Source organism: Aspergillus versicolor, assembly GCF_001890125.1.
Source record: "Aspergillus versicolor CBS 583.65 unplaced genomic scaffold ASPVEscaffold_9, whole genome shotgun sequence".
Classification (NCBI taxonomy): Eukaryota; Fungi; Ascomycota; class Eurotiomycetes; order Eurotiales; family Aspergillaceae; genus Aspergillus; species Aspergillus versicolor.
In genome coordinates, this window is record NW_024467532.1 from 496,106 (window position 1) to 510,210 (window position 14,105).

General features: G+C 51.2%; 7 protein-coding genes across 7 annotated transcripts; 2 read left to right on the forward strand and 5 right to left on the reverse strand.

The window, feature by feature from the left end:
* Positions 1-874: 874 nt before the first annotated feature.
* ASPVEDRAFT_138175 (uncharacterized protein) lies at positions 875-2,416 on the reverse strand (the record flags this gene model as incomplete). Its single annotated transcript, XM_040807465.1, has 1 exon — positions 875-2,416. One exon carries the CDS (start codon positions 2,414-2,416, stop codon positions 875-877), a length of 1,542 nt encoding a protein of 513 aa, XP_040671291.1.
* A 503-nt stretch (positions 2,417-2,919) lies between these two features.
* On the reverse strand, positions 2,920-3,871 carry ASPVEDRAFT_198756 (SDR family NAD(P)-dependent oxidoreductase; the record flags this gene model as incomplete). Its single annotated transcript, XM_040809264.1, has 2 exons — positions 2,920-3,234; positions 3,305-3,871. 2 exons carry the CDS (start codon positions 3,869-3,871, stop codon positions 2,920-2,922), a joined length of 882 nt encoding a protein of 293 aa, XP_040671292.1.
* Positions 3,872-5,017: 1,146 nt separating this feature from the next.
* ASPVEDRAFT_174568 (phytanoyl-CoA dioxygenase family protein) lies at positions 5,018-6,358 on the reverse strand. The gene is made up of 4 exons (XM_040808759.1): positions 6,102-6,358; positions 5,947-6,039; positions 5,702-5,888; positions 5,018-5,625 (listed from the first exon to the last, which is right to left on the reverse strand). The coding sequence occupies exons 1-4, from the start codon at positions 6,326-6,328 to the stop codon at positions 5,155-5,157; spliced, it is 978 nt and encodes a 325-aa protein (XP_040671293.1). The 5' UTR covers positions 6,329-6,358; the 3' UTR covers positions 5,018-5,154.
* A 303-nt stretch (positions 6,359-6,661) lies between these two features.
* ASPVEDRAFT_198763 (phytanoyl-CoA dioxygenase family protein) lies at positions 6,662-7,776 on the forward strand. The gene is made up of 2 exons (XM_040809265.1): positions 6,662-7,368; positions 7,424-7,776. Exons 1-2 carry the CDS (start codon positions 6,740-6,742, stop codon positions 7,701-7,703), a joined length of 909 nt encoding a protein of 302 aa, XP_040671294.1. The 5' UTR covers positions 6,662-6,739; the 3' UTR covers positions 7,704-7,776.
* ASPVEDRAFT_45060 (Zn(II)2Cys6 transcription factor) lies at positions 7,687-10,289 on the reverse strand. Its single transcript, XM_040813195.1, has 6 exons — positions 10,129-10,289; positions 9,828-10,064; positions 9,157-9,759; positions 8,823-9,094; positions 8,553-8,757; positions 7,687-8,476 (listed from the first exon to the last, which is right to left on the reverse strand). Exons 1-6 carry the CDS (start codon positions 10,151-10,153, stop codon positions 7,863-7,865), a joined length of 1,956 nt encoding a protein of 651 aa, XP_040671295.1. The 5' UTR covers positions 10,154-10,289; the 3' UTR covers positions 7,687-7,862.
* A 286-nt stretch (positions 10,290-10,575) lies between these two features.
* ASPVEDRAFT_45062 (SDR family NAD(P)-dependent oxidoreductase) lies at positions 10,576-12,108 on the forward strand. Its single transcript, XM_040813196.1, has 3 exons — positions 10,576-11,196; positions 11,260-11,361; positions 11,422-12,108. The coding sequence occupies exons 1-3, from the start codon at positions 10,614-10,616 to the stop codon at positions 11,613-11,615; spliced, it is 879 nt and encodes a 292-aa protein (XP_040671296.1). The 5' UTR covers positions 10,576-10,613; the 3' UTR covers positions 11,616-12,108.
* ASPVEDRAFT_859029 (fungal specific transcription factor domain-containing protein) lies at positions 11,586-13,551 on the reverse strand. Its single transcript, XM_040817760.1, has 2 exons — positions 12,887-13,551; positions 11,586-12,803 (listed from the first exon to the last, which is right to left on the reverse strand). The coding sequence occupies exons 1-2, from the start codon at positions 13,388-13,390 to the stop codon at positions 11,760-11,762; spliced, it is 1,548 nt and encodes a 515-aa protein (XP_040671297.1). The 5' UTR covers positions 13,391-13,551; the 3' UTR covers positions 11,586-11,759.
* Between the last annotated feature and the right edge of the window lie 554 nt (positions 13,552-14,105).

A 14,105-nucleotide genomic window follows, 5' to 3' on the forward strand; every position in this document is an offset into this window, starting at 1 on the left:
AGATGAATAGGGTCTGACTTGGCCTCTTTAGGAGGAGGAAAAGGAAACGTTTATATCATATGTACGACATCTGCGCAGCGAAGAGGCCTCGGATATGGTTCCTGCAGAGGCTTCACCGCGAGAAAGCGAAACCGGGGCCCCATTTCCTACATAGAGTTGCGGTAGGCTAATACAGCCGAAAACAACATAGCGTGACATTTTACCTCCGGAGAGGTATCAGAACAGACAATGCAATGCCATCTCTCTCCGTGCGAGGGAGTTTGTGGATTTCCAACTAGCATTTAATCTGTGGGCAAAGCCTACCAAGTCCATGCCCTCACTGCCCGCAATATTCTACCTTGTACCGCCAACACAGTCGCCCTTCTCAGCTCGTTATGGTTAACAGACGCTCAATCCCACCGTACCTCAACCGAAACTCGCCTTGTAAGTTCGCCAACAAAACTAGATTCTTCGGCTATCATGTGATATCCGGCGGGTGCGTACTGTTTCTTGTACTCATTCCTTTCCTCCCACCTGCGATGGAAAGCCGGCGACAGAGGGGCCTGGGGCTGCATAGGCCATCGACGAAGAAGGGCTATCCGCCGAGTTGCTGCCACGACGGGTGAGGAATTCATGGGATGGACAGGATATTGGCCCTCATGGGAACTGGTGCGCAGCAGACGAAGTCAAAATGCGAAATCTCTTTGATAGATGAATATGAAACCGGAACCGGTTTTCAACACGCTGGCTGCAGCCAACCGTGGAGGGGCCTTCGATTTACTACAACTGAGATAGATCGCGGTGCTATTTTTTACTTGTCTCCAACGTGGTATGATTGAGATACCTATAGAAGAAATATGTCACAGTGTCACTCATCCAGGTAACCTAACGCAGCTCAAACATCTTCCTTAGTATCAGTTGTCGTAGGCTGGTCCCCTTCAGAAACAGTAACGCCTTCGGAAACACCCCACTCAGGGATTGTATATAGGCGCTTACCACTCCAGTGCCAGTTCCCCACTGCCAGTAAGACAATTCCACTAATAATACAGGCGGCATAATTCATTGAACCGGCAGTAGCGGGGAGATATAGAGGGAAACACTGCCAGATCGTGTTCAAGATAATCCAGGTCACACTGATGACATTCAGAACCCACCCCACTCGCCCAAGGTTAATATAACGGTTGGATGGTAGGACATCTCTGCCAGCCCAAAGCAACTGTATCAGCGGGAACACGTAGGACAGGTAGACGCAGACACCTCCGCCGCCCATGACCGCGTTCAAAGCCGTAGTTGAGCCCATACTTATTGCGGTGAACATGAATCCCAGAACTGTCAAGGTGTACAGTGCATTCATTGGGAGGTTGACTCGGTCATCGATCTTTCCCAGCCAAGAGGGAAAGGGTGTACCGTTCAGTCTCGCGAAAGCCCACCAAGTCCGGCTAGCGGTGCATAGCGTTGAGGCTCCCGCACAGGTCATGGCGATGATGACGATGCAACTCGATATCATCATCAATGTGTCGTTCTGTAGGGAATCGGCCAGTAGCTGCACCAGGGGATTCCGCTCCACTGGGTCAGACAACTTGTCTATATCGACCACGCAGAACATGTACATTATCGTCATTGCGATTCCGCATATGAAGTTGATTGTGGTAGAGCCGATCATAACGAGAGGTAGCGTGCGGGATGGATCCCGTACTTCGTCTGCGAGATGAGTGGCCGTGTCGAAGGCGCTAAGGCATGACGTGAGGGAACTAGTCGCAATGAGGAAGACAATGCCGTCGCTACTCCAGCCTGTGTCATTGATGATATGAAGGAAAACATCGCGAGGGGACTGTTTCGGCGACACCCGGATGAGCAAGCTGATGAAGATGAAGAGAGCGCCCAGAGTGAAGATGTAGGTGAATCCAGTAGTTGACCTCTGGTAGAGCTTGAAAAACGGCCCGTTCCAGAGAAAGGTGAGAATGCCCATGCCGACATTGATCAGGTATGTCTGCCAGGTCTCGAAGCTCATGGATGGGTAGTAAACCATGATGACGGCGCAAATGAAGTTAGCAATCATCATATTAGTTCCTGCTGTATACAAGAACCACCCAAAGGCACTGATCCATCCACAGCTGTAACTCGCAAGGCGATTCGGACGGCCCCGCGAAAGTATCGCGCTCCAGTATATCTGACCAGCGGAGCATGGGTAAACGGCACAAATCTCAGCTAGAGAAAGCATCACCATGTAGCTGAGGGAGCCGGTCGTTATGAAGCCCCAAATATAGGCCGGCGGGCCACCAACTCCGACGATGAGGGAGAGAAAGGTACCAATAACTATGCAGGTTGCCTGAGACGAAGCCATGACGCCTACGACCCCCCAAAGCTGGAAGTGCTCCTGAAGCTTAGTGCTGGCGGCATTGCTTCCACCAGGGTGGGTATTGTCCAGAAAGCTCATCTCGGGGTTATTATTTGGCTGGTTATGTGAATATGACCGGATGTGAGGCTACTGAGTCGGCGATGAAACATAACGAGATAGCAAGAAGTAGCAGGAAGATGTATGGCTTTTCGAGAGAAGTGCCCAGTTCCATTGGTTGAACATGGGGTCGAGACAGAAATCTATATACCGCGTGCCACCGAGTATCCCTTTGCGGCCTCGTATGGTGACAGATAACGGATATCCCTACTGCAAGAGGTGGAGGCAGGCGGACTCCACAGCCCCCCAGGAAGCCAAGCTTGCCGATTGACCTATGCCTCAAACTAATTACATATCCGAGTACTTGAGTAGCTTCTAGCTTCGAAGCAAAGTCATTTCCTAGCGCGCGTTGACGAGCTTTCCCAATATGGCAAATGTAGGAGAGTCCGGCTTGTTCTTCTGTCCAGTTACCACGACACGCTCCACCTCCCCAGTAGCCACGAGCTCTACACGGTTAAGTTAGGAGACCTTGCTACACACACAACTCACATTGAGGCATTATTGCCTCCATCTACCCTCAAGTCCGCTCCAGTCATCCAGCGAGATCCCTCCCCCAAAAGAAACAGAACAGCAGCTTCAAGATCATCCACTTCACCGAGTCTGCCCAGCATCGCCCCAGCCATCCACAACTCGTTGAATTCTGGTCTTTCAACCAGCAGATCATTTGTCATATCAGTGCGTATGAAACCTGGCGAGAGACTGTTCACTCGAATGTTATACCGACCCCACTCCAGTGCCAGGGAGCGAACCAGCTGGATAACTGCGGCCTTGGAGGAGTTGTAGTTCGAGTTACATATTCCCTGTGATTTTATCAATGTGATGTCTCAGCTGTAGATCGAAATCAGGGGTTTCGTGTAGTTGGGCACCCACCCGATTCGCTGCGTGGCCAGCTATAGACCCTACCAGGACTAGACTGCCCGATTCCTGGGTGTCTCGCAGAGCTTTTGCCACCTGTCGCGCAACAAAGAAGCTTCCCGTGATATTAACATCTATTACACGGCGGAAATCCTCACCGGGGAGGCTGGAGGCCTCTCCGGCAATCTGTTGTCCAGCGCAGTGGACCAACCCTCTTATCGGCCGCTGCCTATTCAATGCTTGCTGTTGGATTCCATGGATGGCTGATTCCACAGCCGTTTCATCCGTCACGTCGCACTTATGGAACGAGATAACAGAAGATTCTGCTTCGCTTTGCGATTTGAGTTTATCTAGTGCTTCAGCCGGGGGCCCTGGCAACAAATCGAGACAGGAAACATCCGCGCCAGCTGCAACTAGCGTCTGTAGGAGGTGTAATCCGATTCCACGGGCACCTCCAGTTAGAATGATTGTGCGGTTCTGGAGAGAAAAGTTTGACTCCAGGATTTCATGGCGTGACCGTCCATATCCGAGGCCGTGAGTAAGGGGGGTCTTCCCCGCCGCTGGTGGGAAGAATTCCGACATAGGAGCTATCGAAGTGGCTCGTTCCAGGAGTCCGGGCCAGATAGCGGATGATAGGCGAGATCACAGACAACAAACGAATGAAAATTTATACCTTTAGAGGATACTCATATCGAAAAGAGGTTCTGGGTTCCAGCTATCTCCAAGTGGCAGGAAAACGCATCTGCCACGGCTACATAAGGTCTATTCGATTCGCTTTACCAAAGAGGGCATCGTTAAGAGGCGCAAGGAAGATCTCCATAGTAGCCGGGTCTATTAAGTGCCTAACCAAATTGGTAGCGAGTAGCCAGAACGTCACATTTACTTCAGTTAGCTCAACATTGTCTACGAAGGCTCTCCCTTCATTTATATTATGGGCGAAGCAATGCTCTATTGAGACTATCGCGACCTTATCTTCGTTACCTACCAGGATACATCCGCTTGTATAGAGGCTTGCAAAACGTTCTGGCTCCTTCCTGCCCTCCGCCACCATAATGGACGAAGCTGCATACGCAAGATATGTCTCCCTCGTCGAAGCAAAACAGCAGCGCAAAGCTGCCGAGATTTTCTTCGACCCGGGCTTCACTGTTTTCAAAGACGGCCACGAGTATTCAGACATCGAGGCCTTCTTGCGGGTGAAGGATTTCCAATACAACTACATGCGCGAAACGATCGAAGTCCTTTCATTCTACAAAGGGTCCCACGGATTTGCGGTTGAAACGATGTATGGCTGGCATGCGGACAAGGATATTCCCAAGGAAGACTTTGAGCGCGAGGGATGTCCGCAGGCATATGTACCGTTGAAAAAAGGGGAGAGTAAACGCACCCATTGTGTATTTTTCTATGAGACCCATGGGCAGACCTTTACCCGGGTTAGGGTTTTCGAGTTGGGGGAGTGATGCCTGAAGGGTTTGAAACGCGGGTCTGTCGACCTCTAGACACCAAATTTGCCGTTTTGGTTTCCTATTTTAGTTATGTTACCCCTATTTCTGGGTATTTAGTGTACGATTGCTCCTATATTCAATGGATCAGACCTTCATCTTCGTGTGTTTGAGTACAAGTTGATATGGCGACTTGGACAAAATCTCATGGAGACGTCGTAAAACCACCCTTAAAACCACATGGACTTTAAGCATAGAACTTGCATAAGTAAACATGTATTTCTTAGCTGCATTATTTAATCTAGAAGAAACAAGAATCGGCAGATAAATCTTTCAAAGTCCATGCAATTTAGCAGGGTTCATCATTCTGGTGTTCATTCTGGTGTAGCTATATCAACCTCAACAGGCTAAATCCCTATGTATCCTTCAGTTTCCCGCAATAGGAGCAAGTCGAGGCTTCTCTCCCTTGAAGTTCTCAGAGCCCGGACCTTCAAATATAATCCCCTGCAAGTCATGGTGTTGGAATCCCGCATTCTCCTGAAGAAGCTTGACTGGATCATCCATCTCCACATACCCACAATACGGTTGGCTGACCGAATACCCAATGATGGCCTGCACCTCGGGGCTGTACGTCTTTGCAACCTCTCTCGGGATAGCAAGATACTGGTTCTCATCCTGGCGCATAGTCCCACGCACCATATGCATGGAGTAGATGTTTCGTCGCTCGTGCGAGATGTTTTCTCCAGCACCATGCCATATGCTACCAATGATAATGAGGGCGTCACCCTTATCCATCTCCGCTGTCGAGCACAACGCTGGATCCGCAGGACCTCTATTATCACCCCATTTATGGGATCCCACGATTAGCTGCGTGGCGCCGTTTTCAAACGTGCATCTCTTGAGCGCATAAAAGTATACATGTGAGCGCGGTCCTCATGTGAAGGTCAATATGCTTGCCAGTTGTAGTACTCACCGTTCCAGCTACCAGGAGTCCGAGGAGGGAGCTATCTCCGCTTCCTTCCTCATGTTCAAAATGCTGCGGCATGTCATCTCTGTGCAAGGGCTGACCGGCGGTCTTTGGCCCGCGAGTGAAAGCCTGCGAGACAGCAAGGATCGGGTCGGAGATGCAGATGCTACGAGAGTCCCCCCACCACGGATAGCTATGTCGCTTCGATGAGCAGAGGGTATTTACACTGAGGATCGTCAAGCAATACTTACATAACATCGCGGAGTAGCTCCTTCGCAACCTCCTGGTAAAGCGGGTGGTTCAGAGCCTTCTCGGCCACCGTCGGAGACTTGCCACAAAGTCCACTGCATGAAGGCAGGCCCCGGGGTTAGATAGTTTGAAAATGTTCCTGCTATAGAGCGCTTACCTTAATGGCGGATCATCTGCATTGAATAGATTGCCCTTGTACACGCCCTTGCGTTGCCAATGAGGCGCAAGCTCTCGGTCGATTTGCGCTATCGTATCGGCAGAGATGAAGTTTTTGATAATCACGCCACCGTCACGGCGGACAATTTCTGCTACTTCCTGTGCAGATGTAGTAGCAGGCAGCTCAGCGACGGTGGGGTTGTTTGCCTGGTGAGGTGGGTTGGGCATGATGAGTCGAGTCGATTGGGGAGGAAATTGGAGGTGTCTGAGATACTATTTTGAAAAAGATGTGCTTATGATTTGATCCTCTAAATATCTAGTGCTCTGGATGGGCCCAGTCGCTCATGATGTTGTGGGAAAAGTAGGCTAGCATTGCCTACTTGGGAAATCCGTCATCACATCGATTCTGCCCCCTTCAGGGTCCGGTCTTCGTGGCCAGATTGGGTGAGCCGATTCGGTTGACCAGGTCGGGTCATTGTCTCTGCCGTAAGAGCAACAACATCAAGGCGTGGAATGCCCGATATATCCGCAAGCAGACCCTCCACATTGTGCTTCAAAAATCAAGTCTGTGGCTCAGCGAGATTTCCCTGCCGTGAACAACCACAAATATACCATCTACTACCAGCACGCCTCACCACCATGATCGCCCCAACTACCACCGGGAAAGCCCCCTCCCTCGTCCGTGTCCCCGCCTCGACATCGGCCGATGACGTCCTGTCCATCCTCCAGCGTGACGGCGGCCTCATCGTCGAGAAGCTAGGTGACCCGGTCGTCATCGACCAGGCGTGGAGGGAAATCCAACCAGAAATCAACAATGACACCTTCGACCACACCGGGGTCACTTTTGCAAAAGAAAGCAAACGGGTCTGTGGTCTCGCCGGGAAAAGCCCGACCTTTGCTACGAAGCTGCTTACGAACCCCCTCTACCAGGAGGTTGCCAACAAGCTCCTGGGAAAGACGACGACGGTGTGGTACGGCAAAGAAGAGACAACTTCCACCAGCCTGCCGCAGGTTACCAATACCATGGCATTTTGGCTAGGCCCTGGATCGCAGGCTCAGGGGCTGCACCGGGACGACCAGTGCCACCATACTAGACACCCGGCCAAGTACGAAACCGACCTCGGGATCATGTTCGCGGGCACCCCGTCCAGGAAGATCAACGGGGCGACGAATGTGGTTCCGGGTTCGCATCTTTGGGATGATGAGCGGAAGCCGACAATGGAGGAGGCTTGTCCTGCCGAACTGGAAAAGGGAGATGCGTTGATCTGGTGAGTAGTTCCTCAGTCCAGATGTACCAAGGAATGACAGACCTGACACTGCAAGGCTTGGATCCACATACCATGGTGCCGGACATAACAGTACCTCTGATCAGTACCGCCTACTTCTGGCGGGGTTTATGACTCCTGGGTGGTGTCGTCAGGACGAGAACCAGTACCTTGCCATCCCGCTGGAGACGATTAAATCGTACCCGGACAATGTGCAAAAGCTGCTTGGCTATCAGATTAGTCGGCCGTACGGGGGATTTGTTGAGCAGATGGAGCCCATTGACTTCTTGAAAGCAAATGGAGACTACACGAAGTGGGTGCCTGGTGATTTAATTTAGTCAGGGGGTTCAATTATAGGTCTCTCTATATCTAAGCCAATAACGCTTCTGCATGGGTAATCACAAACTACAGAAGGAAACACTCCTTGACGATAGACTGAAGAGCCCAAAACTCCCTACTGTCCCAATGTAGTGCGACGGGGGATTGGAGTTGCCAACTCAGAGTAGAATATTCAACTCCATGCCCGACTTGGATATTATCGTCTTCCAATCCACACTCGACCCTTCGGCTGCACACCAAACTTGACGAAAAATATCCACCAGAGAAAGGGGAGTCTTGAACTTAAGCGTCGAATTCATCATCAAAAGGCCCTGCTCAATCGCCGCCTGATCCTCCTGCCCGACAGCATGCACCCCGATCATAAAAACGGGCCAGAGAACGGATTGCATCCATGTTAGTTTTCGAATGGCTGGAACAGCGGCAGCAACGGCCTCCTGGATCCGAATATCGCTCCTGGGTAAGGCACACAGCTCGGCATAGATGTAGCACAGGAGACCCTGTCTCCATATCTCGCCAATCTCTGCAGCGCAGGTGGTATATGGATCATTGGCTGAACAGCGCTGTGGGCGCCAGGCGCGGACTTGATTTATCAAATCTGCTATATCAGGGAGCAACCGTTGCGTTGCTTGGACAGGGTTTGGTTGGGAAGCGACTTGGTTCAATTTGCGTACAAGATTGCTGGCTGTGCGGAGGAAAATGACCATCGAGTAATCGGGCATGTTACCAAACCAGCGCTCTTGCTCTTCGGCCAGTTGAAGATCTAGTTCTAGGTCTACAAAGCGTGCTGTTAGGTTCAGACTTATACGAAGATACCCGAGTACTATTAGTCTAGATGGGGGTTTGCTTACCTTGGCCCGGTGGTTGGAGATCGGTCGGGGGCATTTGTGAACGCCCAGGAATCCATAAAGTGCGGCCGATAACAGACATCCACGTGTATTGTAACCATAGGAACTTCATTTCCGACGGTACTCCCTCGCCTCTCATTGTGCTGGCAAGAAGCTTGTGCGCACCGCCCAGCTTGGTACTCCACACCCCCATACCTGACCCGACGACCTACCAAATTGACAAAATTAGCAATGGTGTGCCACAGAATACAAGCAGATTTCTATGGGGCATACCTCGGCCGCGATACAGAGAAGCATGGCGGCGGCAGTCGACCGGCTCATGTTGCTTGCTCCTATAGCACGTTGAAACGAGTCTTGCATTGCTCGGCGATATGGTCCCGTCGCCCACACTGGCAACTGTCCCAGATACACCAAATGATCGGCCGAAGCGGACAGGATAGCGTTGTACAATACTTGACAAGACCCTGCCAATGTAGCATATACGACGGTGTACGGGTTCCGGTCCGGGTTCAGTGGGTGAAGCGACGGGGCTAGGACATCGACGACTTTGTGGAAGAATGATCCGGTTAGCTATTTTGCCACAATAAGACTGCGGGTTTCTCCTTACAATGCTTGAAAAGGTAGTTATCAAATGCGCGTGGGTCACTCGGCGTCGAGTTTAACACACATTGATCTACCTCTGGAGGAACCAGGTCTCCAAAAGGGTGATTTGTATTATCGCCGGGCGAACTACGTGGTTCAACCACGCTCAATGCTATGTTTGAATCATAAGTAGAGCTTTGTGCGCCTAGTGGCTCGTTGAAGATAGTACTTAGTCCGGGCCTAGTAGACATGGTAGGAGCCAGGTCTTCTGGCCATAGTGTGGGTGACAGCAACCCTTGTAGGCTCGACGAACATGATATATCCATCAACAGATCTTCATGCTGTGGGAATAGCAGATCGCTTGCAACAGGAAGCGGCACGTCTGGCCACAAGAGCGGATCGTCTGCGGCAGCTTGTGGCGAGCTATCTGATGTTATCTGCGAGCCGCGATGGGTCCGTGCCGAGTTCGCGTCCCTTGGTGCTTTTAGCAAGAACAGTGGATCATTGGATTCTGGGCTTCCAATGATCTCCTCACTTGCTTGTGACTGTGGTTTAGGGGAGGAGCTTTCAAGGTTACTGCAGTCTGACAATCGCGGTGTCCTCTGCACTGGGGCATCAGAATCATCCCCTACCTCGCAATTAGACCTGACCACCGCTGTGTGACGACGACCGATAAACAAGGACGGACATCCATACCAAAAAGCGTCGTGCGAACCTTGCGGCGTTTCGTTCTTCGACCAGGACGTGGAGGTTTACCACTTTCATCTCCGCGAATCATTTTGCAAACCATCTGGCCATCGTAGCCCTCGTAATGATTGAAATCAGTCAGTCGGATAGCGTAACCGCCACACTCGATTCCCCGCGACCGACAGTTTAAACAGGTTGGTTTTGTTTCGTCGCATTTCTGCCGTCTTTCACGGCACGTAGCGCAGCCTGAAGAACGCCAAATGTCAGCATGAGGACCACTGGTATTGGCCGGACTGCACACGAGCAATACCTTTTCGTGAGCGTGTCCCGGACATGGGGATAGATGCTGATGAGTTCCACGACTATCTATGCGGGGAAACTCGAAGATGGGCAATAGGGCGATGAGAAGGGGATCCGACTATATTTGACCGGGGTCTCCTCGCGATGTAGCGGCAGCTATGTGGCTTTCACGTTATCAGTTGGGGATGAGAAAGATACGCCGGTCAGTCGCACTGACAGCCATCCTGATTGGGGTAAATGCGGGGAAGCCGATGGATCCGCTGATAAGCTCATCTGTTATCATTATATGGATTCGTATTGGTTCAAAGGCTCTCGCTAATGTGAGGCGTGATTACAGCCGGTTCGATTAGCTAGCCAGATGTGGAAGTGTTTGGAGAACATTTCCTTTGCGAGTAAGACCAAGACTATATCAACTGGGACGTCGTTTTTATTGTCTCCAGGACACGCACCGAGGTATGCTTCACACTCTTCTATTCCTGCACTCACACCCAAACGATGTCTCCTGCCGCTGGCATCTCCGATAACATGGATGACCCGAAGCCCGTACTCCATGGACGGCTCCAGGGTAAAGTTGCCCTGGTCACAGGTGCCTCGTCGGGGTTTGGCCGCGCGATCGCCTTCCGATACTCCAAGGAGGGAGCAATTGTTGCCTGCGCGGATATCAGGCCCGACTGCGACGCAGCAGGGGCAAGATCAGACGATAAAAGCTACGGAACGGATCAATATATTGAGCATCGTGGTGGCGTGGCCGCCTTTTTCGAAGTGAATGTTTCTATACCAGAGCAGATGAAACAGCTTATCTCGGCTGTGGTTGAGAAATACGGTCGCCTCGATATCATGGTGAATAACGCGGGTATTTGTCCAGAATCTCTCCCGCAGCATCTGGGGAAAACGATCGACGAAAAGGACGAAGATGTGTTCCATCGCACCATGATGGTGAATTGCTGGGGGGCCTTTCTGGGCTGCAAGTATGCCGTGCGCCAGTTTCTGCAACAAGGCTGCTGGCCGTCCGGGGATCGGGGATGGATTGTGAACATTGGCTCAACTTCGTCCCTAGTCGCTGTTGGGCCGGGTCTAGGTGCGTTATCACCCTCGTCGATGTTTGTCTATGCATACCATCTAACAACGACGGACCCACTAGCGGCATATAACACGAGCAAAGGAGCTGTTTTTCAGCTCACGCGCTCTGTTGCGGTGGAAATGGCACCGCAAAAGATCCATTGTAATGTCTTATGTCCTGGAGGTCGTCTCACAATCTTATCCGTATTTTACCTGCTATGGATGAATGGCTGACTCGCTACAGATGCGGTGACCGCATGCTTTAAGCCACATGGGGAGAGCGAGAGCGCAGTGGCCGAGTCCACGGCATTGTATCCCTGGGGCAGGTTCGGCACTCTAAGGGAGATTGCAGGAGCGGCCTTGTTTCTGGTATCTGAAGACGCAGGCTACGTTACCGGTGCCGCTCTCTCAGTTGATGGTGGATATACAGCCCAGTAGATGGGCAGGCCAAGCTGCCCGAGTACTTCAATGTAGATTCTGCGCGTCGAGCCGTAGCGTCGTGCTGGTAGTTTAAGTATACGAGCTTTCCTTTAGATACATTTTACATTCACTTTCAATGGTGAGGTTCGCCGCATGTTTGCTCTACCGAAATAACCAGCAATTTCCCGAATTCGAAGACATAGAAATCATATATGCGGCAGGGTGTGTCTCCTGGAGAATCTTGGCAATATTCATGCAGAAATGGTAGTTAGAAAGCGATCGATCCTTTACCCCCTGGTCCTCCTTTTTGTCATCCAAGCCCGTTACAATAATTGCCGTGACAAGTGAGACTGCAGGAACGCATATGCTGGGGAAAGCAGCCTGTGGACGGGAAGCACAGAGCAATTGCAGAACCGAGATAATGTCGTACGTCGCACTGCGCAGCTTTTCTTTCCAGAGGAGCGAGGTAAATGGCGGACAGGAAGATAGTAATGCATGAGACAGGATGCACCGGGCCAAGTGATACATAATATGTAACTCTGCATTTTGCATCGCAAAGCTGAGACCAACTGACCCTACCTCGCCCCGTATATCCGCTGCAAGTAGGCATTCCTCGCTCGAAAAGACCGCGTATGAGGCTGCTAAAGCTTCAAAGGCTTGCTCAGCCCGCAAGTCCATTTGCGCTGAGAATGGCCTTTTAGGCACAAGCAGCACGGGCGACTCGATTAACACATTACGGGTCCACGACGGCGTGTAGAAGTCGTCCAGCACACGCCCGATCCTGACGCACAGATTGATGCTATGCATATATAGTTGGTTTAGCTGCCGTGTACTCTCGGGTTCAAAAAGATCGGCACACTTATTGAACTCTGAGCGAACTCGGTCTTTAACATGCCCAATTTCTAGGTCTTCTTCTTGTAAAAAGCCGGCCGTGACAATGGTATCCTTGATTTGTCTGGGACGGCGAAGTTTGAGGCTGACACGGATATCTTGGGCGTATATGCACCACCAGAGCCGTTTGCGTAAGCTAGCCAGGCCGTCATAAGACTTTTCATGTAGGCCAAGCCTATGCGCTGTGGATACTGCCAGACCAATCCAGTAGTAGGGATCCTTGGGGTTATTTGCACAGTCGTGCCAGTCGCTAATAAGTAGAAGAGCCTGTATCTGGATAGTTGAGTCGGCTTCCATGTCGCTCTCGTAGATTACCTATAGTTCGCATCTATCAGAAAACTCGCCCTTAAGTAACGGTTCCAAGACCTTCTTTTACAATTTCCACAAGCGGTCCTTACCTTCACCTTGTGGAAAAGGTCCCTCCTCAAGTCACTTCGAAACCGGTACCCAGCTGCTTGCAGCGCTTGAGTCTCGACAAAGGCGCTCGCCGCAAACATCATTGCTTGAAACAACAAGGGGCTTAGACGGCACTCATCCTGGCTCATCAGAATGCTGTCAAGTACTCGAGGTAGATCCAACACTGGCATGCTGGGATGAACGAAGGCTATATATGCGTCCAAGAGCGCACGCCGGAGGGTCATTGTGGGAATATCCAATGCATTTTTGAACCTCAGAAACTGCCAGGTCTCGGAAGAAATAGACTGCAGTGGCCCTGGTGCGATTTCCAGTGGTTCCTCCCGGTAGAGTATACAGCTTGAGTCCGGACCTCCTTGGATAGATACTTCTTCTTTGACACTTACATCAGAGCAAATATCCCTGCTCGTCACACCCAGCAAAGCCGCAGAGATGTCGACCAGGTGGTCCAAAGGAAACGTTGGCGTAACGCCCTTAACTCCGATCATGCGCCCTGCTGTCCCCCTTTTCCGGGGATGTTTGTAGACTCTTTCCTTCCCTGGCCGAAGGTCAAACTATCAGCTTCAAGTTCGCTCAAGTCTAAGAGCGTACGGGATCGTACATCTCGATGGTCCCCCCTGATTGGCATTCTTCCCCAACGATGCACTAGATTGTTTCCGAGGCGGGGCGGACTTGGGGGCCCAGGGCCGGCGCGGGGTACAGGTCTCGAGGGCTGGCTGTGTGGAGGAATTGCCGAGCATATAACCGAGTTTTAAGAACGTTTCGTCCGCGGACTCGTTGTTGGCCTGGACCATGGCGTTGCACGGTGACTAAACTGAATCCGCGCAAACAGGAAGGGCGTGAAACAAGGTCGTCAAGGCACAGCCAAGCGCGCTTTATCGCAGAATGGAAGATCTCGGAAACAATTGCTCACAAATGTACAAAGGGGAATGCTCTATGAGATGGTCAAATAGGGGCTTGGGGCTCATGCTGGGGCTCTTACTTTTGCTGTTTGGCGCAAATCCCGGCTAGTAGTACCACTTTTGGAATTGTTAGCCTCCAGATCCCAGTCTTGACAGCGTAAGACACGTCGACTCCTAGGTCTTATTCCGAGAATGACTGAAGGGACGTTTACATCTCATTGGAGACGTAGTTATGAGCTACAAAGATGACTAAATCACATCATATTCATCTGTGTATCTGCGAATATGGCTCTGCTTTTCT

Excerpts from the sequence above, each read along its gene's own strand:
- ASPVEDRAFT_174568 (XM_040808759.1), bottom strand. The coding sequence starts at position 6,328 with ATGCCCAACCCACCTCACCAGGCAAACAACCCCACCGTCGCTGAGCTG. Across the intron at positions 6,040-6,101 it reads GCAGATGATCCGCCATTAAG|TGGACTTTGTGGCAAGTCTC; the intron begins GTAAGCGCTCTA and ends GCCTTCATGCAG. Across the intron at positions 5,889-5,946 it reads GAGCTACTCCGCGATGTTAT|CTATCCGTGGTGGGGGGACT; the intron begins GTAAGTATTGCT and ends GAAGCGACATAG.
- ASPVEDRAFT_198763 (XM_040809265.1), top strand. The coding sequence starts at position 6,740 with ATGATCGCCCCAACTACCACCGGGAAAGCCCCCTCCCTCGTCCGTGTC. Across the intron at positions 7,369-7,423 it reads AAGGGAGATGCGTTGATCTG|GCTTGGATCCACATACCATG; the intron begins GTGAGTAGTTCC and ends TGACACTGCAAG.
- ASPVEDRAFT_45060 (XM_040813195.1), bottom strand. The coding sequence starts at position 10,153 with ATGTCCGGGACACGCTCACGAAAAG. Across the intron at positions 10,065-10,128 it reads CGGGACACGCTCACGAAAAG|GCTGCGCTACGTGCCGTGAA; the intron begins GTATTGCTCGTG and ends GGCGTTCTTCAG. Across the intron at positions 8,477-8,552 it reads TCTCCAACCACCGGGCCAAG|ACCTAGAACTAGATCTTCAA; the intron begins GTAAGCAAACCC and ends CACGCTTTGTAG.
- ASPVEDRAFT_45062 (XM_040813196.1), top strand. The coding sequence starts at position 10,614 with ATGTCTCCTGCCGCTGGCATCTCCGATAACATGGATGACCCGAAGCCC. Across the intron at positions 11,197-11,259 it reads CGCTGTTGGGCCGGGTCTAG|CGGCATATAACACGAGCAAA; the intron begins GTGCGTTATCAC and ends CGGACCCACTAG. Across the intron at positions 11,362-11,421 it reads TAATGTCTTATGTCCTGGAG|ATGCGGTGACCGCATGCTTT; the intron begins GTCGTCTCACAA and ends GACTCGCTACAG.
- ASPVEDRAFT_859029 (XM_040817760.1), bottom strand. The coding sequence starts at position 13,390 with ATGATCGGAGTTAAGGGCGTTACGCCAACGTTTCCTTTGGACCACCTG. Across the intron at positions 12,804-12,886 it reads ACCTTTTCCACAAGGTGAAG|GTAATCTACGAGAGCGACAT; the intron begins GTAAGGACCGCT and ends TGCGAACTATAG.